At 47.5% G+C, this 7,900-nt stretch overlaps 1 protein-coding gene across 1 annotated transcript in view; it reads right to left on the reverse strand.

Annotated features, from left to right (window-relative positions):
* Positions 1-7,754, reverse strand: part of DIP2C (disco interacting protein 2 homolog C) — a 236,658-nt gene extending 228,904 nt beyond the window's left edge. Inside the window, exons 1-2 of the mRNA XM_023523799.1 lie at positions 6,838-7,754; positions 2,573-2,710 (exon numbers count right to left, since the gene is read on the reverse strand). Of these exons, the coding sequence (XP_023379567.1) occupies positions 2,573-2,710; positions 6,838-6,958 (259 nt within the window). The 5' untranslated portion in view covers positions 6,959-7,754. The remainder of the gene's footprint in view (positions 1-2,572; positions 2,711-6,837) is intronic.
* Between the last annotated feature and the right edge of the window lie 146 nt (positions 7,755-7,900).

Genomic DNA, 7,900 nt, shown 5'->3' on the forward strand with positions numbered 1-7,900 from the left:
ACGTCCATGTGAAATCTAAAGAAAATCAACAACAACAACAAAAGCGGCAGAACAGACATGGAGGTGCAGAGTGCAGCATGGGGAAGATGGTTAATAATGCTGTAATAAACATGTAAGGGAGAAAAAGGGTACTAGATTTAGGAGGGTGATCACTTTGCAAGTTATGGGGATCTCTGATCACTATGCTATACAACTGAAACTGGTATATTATTGCATGCCAACTATAATTGGAGAAAATGTATTGAATTGCACAATGTAAATACAAGCAACTAATTGTCTATTATATTTAAACAAAGATAAAAAAAAGATCTCATTCACACTCACAACCCCGAAGGTGCTAACCCACAAGAATGCAAGGGGCTCATTAGAATAAAGCCCCAGGACATCTCGGTGTTCAGCAAACTGCGGACAGGGCCTCAGACCACACTGCCACACCACAGACGGATTCTGAGTAGGAAGTGGTCTGGCCTCTCAGAAATGCCCTAGGCTCACATCATCCCACCTGTGTGGTCTGTCAGCCGACATCCATGTGCATACGTCACCAGACACAGGCATGAGGAGAACGGGTGTCAGCTCAGCTTCGCTCTATACACACTAACGGCTGAAGGCCACGCACGTCCCGGGGAAGACGTCCTAGAGTCACAGCCACGGAGTTCTGCACTTCACCGTCAGTCAGCACGGTGAGGAGGAGAACGCTGCAGAAGCTGTTCCAGCAGCTCCTCCAGCAGCTCCTCCAGCAGCTCCTCCAGCAGCTCCTCCAGCATCGCCTCCAGCAGCTCCTCCAGCAGCTCCTCCAGCAGCTCCTCCAGCAGCTCCTCCAGCAGCTCCTCCAGCAGCTCCTCCAGCAGCTCCTCCAGCAGGCTTTGGGAATGACTCTGATTGGAGATCCAAACGTGGTCCCGAGGTATGCTGGGACTAGAACCTAAATAGGACGTCAGTTCCAGAAGCACCTGGAGCAGAACCTGAGCTAGGACGTCCTTCCTAGATACACCTGGAGCAGAAACTAAGCTAGGAAGTCCTTCCCCAGCTTTCCTCTTGAAAAGTAAATGGGGCTAAAAAGGGGGCTCACAGAGGTAGTGACTCAAAGAGGCCACCAGGAAGAAACAAGTTTATCTTTCAAAAAAAGGCACTGCAGCTCTGTAGTCATCCCAGCCCATGGTAGATGGTCAGGTAACTTCGGAAGTGGACCCTCCCAGCAGACCAAAAGTGCCTCCCCATGACCTGCCTGAGCCTGGGGTGGCTCCTCCTCCCACTTCTCCTAAGGCTGCTCTTACAGACATTGTAACCCCAAATCACCTGGACAAACTGGAATGAGGGAGCTTGGCCGAGCACTGGGAGGGCAAGGGCGGAAGTAGATATTATGCAGGCAGACACTGTGACACTCACTGCCTTACTGGTCCTCGTGACCACCCCGTGGGAAGGGTTATTAACCCAGCTGACAGCTGAGGAAACTGAAGCTGGGAGGGACAAGCAAGCTACCAAGACGATGCTGTGAGTAGTGGGACCAGCCGAGCCCTAGACACACACTCTGATGTACGAAAAGCAGGAAGGGGGCTTCTCAATGGATCAGAACTTAAGCCCAGAGAAATCTCAAGATCCTCTCACAATCCCTGCAAATAGGAATTGGAAGACCCAAAGAGATTCAAGAAGTACAGAAAAAGGTCACCCCCAAGTTCAAAATGTATTTTTGTACTTCAATTCCCAGTGTAATATTCCCAGCCCCCTCAAATTGATAGATCCTAAGTGAATCTGTCCTTTCTAAAGCATCTGGCCAACTCAAAGATTTCATCTGTTCCTGTCTACTGACAGTACCAGGCTTTGCAACTGCTCTTAGATACACTTGACATTCTTACACGGAGACGTATAAGCTCTATTTGTCAGCATACGAGTGATTGTGACACAGCCATACCTGGCCACGCTCTATTTGCGATGTAACAGATCGTTCCCTATTTGTATTCGTTTACTCATAAAGAAGACCCAGATGCTTCCAATAAGGTTAGTTAATAACACAATTTACATTTCCATTTTCATTTTAGATAAACTGACCTATAAAATCCATCTTGCCCAGGAAGCATCTCTTGGTACCTCCTTGGAAGATGGTCAGGGTAGAGCCATGCCATCTTCATCTTTATGGGGAAGTGAATTCCAGCGTGGTGAGAAGGGGCACTGGGGAATAAACAAGGATTCAAAGATGCTCCTGTTTTTCCTGAGGATGACAAAATCAAGAACGAGGCTCCCTGTGCACGCAAGGAGCGACCAGAACAAATTCACAAACACTGCTGGGAAATTTAAGATAGTTCACTAAGGGCCTCTCACCTCCTTAAAGCCTTATTTGCTTTATGAACTCCTGACATATGGCAAGCAACATATATGAGACGTTTGGTCAGAAGATGACTGGAATCACTCTCTGCACAGGACCGAGTGTCCAGAAGTCTGACTGCAGAGGCTCCCTCCCTCCCATGCTCTTCAATCTTTTCGTTAGGACACAGAAACGGTTCCAAACTAATAAGCAAGAAAAAAAAAATGATTTAAAACAGCAGCCCAGTAGAAAAAGACCTGTTTTTCCTACTACCAATCAGAGTCCCTTCGTTCCTCCTCGCTTGGAGAGTTTTCTCTCCCGATTCTTCAGACCTGCATTCCTGGCCCAGAGCACATTCATAAGTAGCTCTCGCAACTTGCAATTCACACAGCACCAGGAGCCCACTTTGCTCTGCAAGATATCAACAAAATATTCAAAAAAGAGTGCAAAAAAAATCCAACAAAACTCAAAAATAGCAACTCCCCCCCAACAACGACAACAAAAAAAGGTTGCTTATAATTTTGACTCCCACAGCTCGCTATCGGCATTCCCCCACCTCATTTGTCTCAAGGGCTTATTGAAAGTGATACCACAAGTAGGTCCCAAAGGGACGAGGGCAGTCCCACGTCACACTGGCTCCTGTACCCCACCCCATGGCTGGGACCCCCAATTTGCCTGTCTTCTCTGATATTATTATTATCCTGTTTATTATCCTCAGGAACAAATGGGTGCAATTATTTCTTTTGAGATATAACAAGTTTTTAACCCTCTCACCAGAAAGAAAAGAGCACTGACAACAATGGTAAATAAACTCTGTATGGCACACACACAAAAAATCACAAAAGAAGGATAAAGCAGAGGAATAGAGAGAGAGACCGGAGGGTGAGAAGAGCACCAGGGCACTGAAAAGTGGCCAGAAACCAGTCACGTCACCAGGAGCACCCTCCATGTTACAGCCGACGAAATGTCCCCTATTCCCAGGATAAACACTGACGTGAAAAACTAAATGAAGTCACTGCAAGCTAGAATTAGCTTTTTTAAAAAGGTGTCTGAGTAATTATGACAACTAGAAATGATCTCGATAATATGACTAGGATTTGAACTAGTCAGTCCATACATACGACATCAAAGCTAAGGTGACCCAGTATATTCTCTCTGCAATTCAGAAGGAAGCTACAACTCATCCCCCAAATCACTGCTTTAAAAAAAAAAAAAAAAAATCAGCTCTAAAAAAAGAGAACCATTTGAAGAAGGCTGGGAGGAGGAAGACAAGAATGACTCACAGCATCCAACAGCTTGTAGCCTCAAATCATAACAAGAATATAAAACCCGTGGCCCAGTCTAAAACCAAACAGAGCCGTTGTTAAAGCTTTAACCTCACAGTTCAGACCTAAGCAGGACCACAGCACTGCGAACATCTGCGAGCACTTGGAACAGCCTTACAGGTCTGTGCCTTTAATGTGTGTGTGTTTACTTGCCTAGCTTCCTGGCTAAATTTGACATCTGTATTTATTCATCAAGAAAAAACATCAAATGTAACCACGTTCATAACTCTGAAGAACTCTCAGAAGTCAAGTCTACACATTCAATCCCACATATATCAATGCTGCCATTTTGAAATTTTTTTAAACGCAGGTAACAGTATTTTAGATTTATCATGCCAAGTATTCTATTTCCTTCACTGCGATGCTTACAGCTATCTGTGACACCTTGGAGATGGATGCCACAAAGTAAACCAATTTTGCTAAGGATCCCGAGGTCCCCATCCTGCTTGAGTGGCTCAGTGCAGCCCCACGGCCAATACCTGCTGAATCTGCTGGCCCCGTCCCTTCCTCCTTGCCCATTTACAACAAATTATCAATGAGACTCTGGAAGAAAACATGTTTTCACATGGTTATTTTCTAGAGTCAGCTGTTTCCTTTCAATAAAGAGAACATACACCAAGGTTAGGTGACGGAAGAGACGCTGTGTCTCCTCTTACTGGCTTTGGAAGGTGGCTCTAAGCTTTCAGCTCTGGCAGAGCTGTTAGCTCTGTAGCAACAAGGACCTCCAGGAAAAGTGCAGGCGCTGGGAAGGGGATGGGGGCAGAGCACAAGTAGTTTAGAGCTAAACATATCTGTTATCTTGTGCCCGATAGCCCTGAAAAAGCGTCCCCCCGCCCAACACACACACACGGATTCAATCTACAAACCCTCCAAGGCCATCTCTTTAAGATTTGACTCTTCAGTGAGGGAATAAGCAAGATACTTGTGGACTATTCGCCTGCAATTAAAAAATCAATTATTGTTCCTTTGACCAAAACAACAGGCTGACATTTAAATGAGTATTCACCTCCTTCCTCAAGCAGCTTCACACTAAGAAAATGTTAAATTGGACTCTATGACGGAACATAACACCTGAAGTAATCTGGTATATAAACTAGCAAAGCAGGGCATGAACTGAGTGACTCCCATAAGCAAATGTTAGGAAGTACGCAGGCATACCAAAATTAAAAAGCCACAAAGGGTAAAGCATGGCATATATTTTTAAAAGCCATCTCTTCTGCAAACACATCACAGGCAATTTCCCTAAATTCTACCAAGATAAGAATCCAGCCGCTCCTGAAAGCGTGGGGAGAGTGCCTTCTGTAGCTGCAGGTCCAGGGTACACAGCCCAGGAACAAGCGTCAGCTCACAGAGAAACTGATCAATTTCAATCAGCCGAGGAATTTTTTAAAAATAAAGCATGAGTCTGTGTAGTAGTTTTCTGTTTCCTTTCTACTTTATTTGGTATTTCCATCTAAAGTTTTTCCTGAAGCCAAACGGTGTTTATTCACTTATTAATGAAATTATTTGGGGACTGTTTTAAAGCCAAAAAAAAAAAATGTCCGATTCCACAAGGCAAGAATGGAGGTGAGAGAAGGGAAGAAAAAATGGTCTAGGAAAAGGCGTGTCAGTCACTGCACCTGGCGCCCTGCAGCAGCCCGCTCACTGGCTGGCCGCCTCCCAGGCAGCCCCAAGGATCTGAGAGACCGACAAGCCCTGGCCCCACACCAAGGGCTTTAGCTGCGGTGCCCACAGGAGGGGCCGCCAGCCCCATCACCCCAAGACACTCCTGTTCTTTGCTGACAAGGCTGGTGCACGGTGAGGGGAGCCCGGGGTAGCCGCAGACGGGAGAGAAACAAGGAGACTCCCAGCAGAACAGGAAAGTAAACTTCGGAGTTCTGCAGACAATGGCCCAGTGAAGTAAAACACCACGGAGTCCCTACATCAACACCCAGCAGACAACGCGAACCAAAACCGGCCCGGCTACAAAGCCAGGTACGCGACCGTTAACAAACCCTGGCAGCTGCGCAGGAACTCCGAGAGAGCGGGCCACTGTTTTTCCAACCTATATGATGTGCTTAAAATGGAATTGTTTTTCCACCCTCCTCTGCAAGAACTGAGCACTGGAAATTCCACATGTGTCCACAATATTTTCTGACATTTCCATAAAATGATGAAGACTAATTTAAAGAATCCTCTCCCGGTGAATCCTGATTGGAGAGAAAATGTGAAGGCAATACACTAAAATAATTCAGCATTAAGAGCTGTTTTTACTTTTCACCTCCAAAGTGTGTATGCTGAGGGATTTTTTTAAGTTCCAAAAGGTAGAGACACAGATTTCTGATCCTTCCAGTCTTTGGTTTCTCTTAAGCAATGCTAGAACACACGCTGGTGCGTGTCTAATTTAAGCCAGTAAAACTGCTCCAGGTGACTAAAAGACCTGAAATTCCATGTGACCCTAGAGAGTAACTCCATCAACTCAGCCTGGACAGAGCAAGTCAAAGGTGACACAGCTACTCGTTCGGGACAGCACGGTAGGGCTGAGGCTGGGCAGCTGACACAACCACCCTCTGGTTCTTTCATCCTTCAAGGTTCAGGCCAGGTCTAGCAAGGTTTACGTAGAAAGAAAAATGGTAATGTGCTTCCTGCACACAAACACACACCTCTCTCTGCCCAGACACTTAATCAGAGCTCATTAAGCCCTTTAAAAAAAAAAAAAACCACCATTAGACACAAGGTGTTCTTGGAGAATAAGGCAGAGTACACATTGGTCTAAAGTGGCTTTGCCATCCTATGGGCAGCAGGAACATATTACTCGCCTTCTAAGAGCAACGGCTGGTGACAGGTGAGTGCCATCTAACAGGTGAGTGTGCCCCCAAGTACATGTTCACAAGCAACTGCTCCCAGCGCAGCAGGGGCCAGGACACACGTTCTGAGCAATGTCCCAGCTTCCAGGCTGACAGCACACGGTGAACAACCCAGTGGAGCTCAGGTGGCTTCAGCCTGAAATTATTTGGGGACCGTTTTAAAGATGGGGTGTCGACACCACAGATTGGGTGTCGACACCTCAGTCAGATGCGAACACAGCAGAAGTGCTTGTTTGGAGATACCAGGTGAGTGACGGGTGTTGTGGATCATGCAACAGCGGTGCAGGTGAGAAACCAGAGCTCGGAGGGACTGCTAGCTGAGGGGGAAAAGCACTCTGAGCAGGGACCCAAGCAAGGAAGTCGGCACCTGTGTGCTGACAGACTGTCCCTTCCAGCACTCTGTCCACGGCGCTCACTGTACCGCCAGCGTAAATCCAGGGTTCCCAGGTACAGGAGGCCCTGTATGTCCTGCCTCTGGACCCCCACATCTTCAAACGGCTGGAGGGGGGTAGCAGATCACAGTATCCACCTAGCTTAGGGAACACTGCAATGCCCTGCAGAGCCCCAAACCTGAAAAAGAGCAACAGTCCACAGGAATCTGAAAAGGCAGCTACCACCACACCAACAGCCCCCAAGTTAGTCCCTTCTGCGCCGCAGAAAGTGTTAAAAAGGAAAACAAAGTCAATATCGGCTCCTCCCAGCTGATGAAATTGGCACGAATGAATTTACTTTCTGGCTGCCGGCCCTCACAAAACCGTTACACACACACACACACACACATACACACACGCACACGCACGCGCGCGCGCGCACACACACACACACACACACAAAGTTCACCACGCTGCACTGCTCCAAATATAAATCAGAGACCAGCCGGCCCATCCCCGCCCCCACCACATTAGCGGCCTTTCCAGGGTGAGCCCGGTGAATATTGTAGTTATATTAAGCATTAACATTTTGGAACTTTAGTGGGTTTTTTTTTTTTTTGACATAGCAAACCCTGATCTAAACTTATGACAGTTGAGCACATGATCCCACCATTAAGAGCAAATAAGAAACCGTACATAACACTCCATGAAATCACGGTTGCAAATCTATCACCAGTTCCAAATACGAGCGGGCGAACGCGAGGCACGGAACCTGGCCTGAGGGAGGTCTGAGTCTCCCCACCCTTCGCATCCCTACACGCACGAACAATAGTAGCACCACCTTCCCCAAGCAGGACAGGCCGTTTGAAATCCAAGATGCCTGGCACAGCAGGGATCAAACCCTCAAATCACCGACAAGTTTCGCATTAAAACAAGGCCGGGCACCGCAGGCCAAGCGCCGGGGAGACGTCCCCAGCCTGGGCCGCGGGGGCAGCGCGCGGACGCGCACAAGGACACGGGCCCGCCAGGCCGGCAGCTCCATCCTGCGCCCCAGGCCCC

Source organism: Pteropus vampyrus, unplaced genomic scaffold (assembly GCF_000151845.1).
Source record: "Pteropus vampyrus isolate Shadow unplaced genomic scaffold, Pvam_2.0 Scaffold415, whole genome shotgun sequence".
Lineage (NCBI taxonomy): Eukaryota > Metazoa > Chordata > Mammalia > Chiroptera > Pteropodidae > Pteropus > Pteropus vampyrus.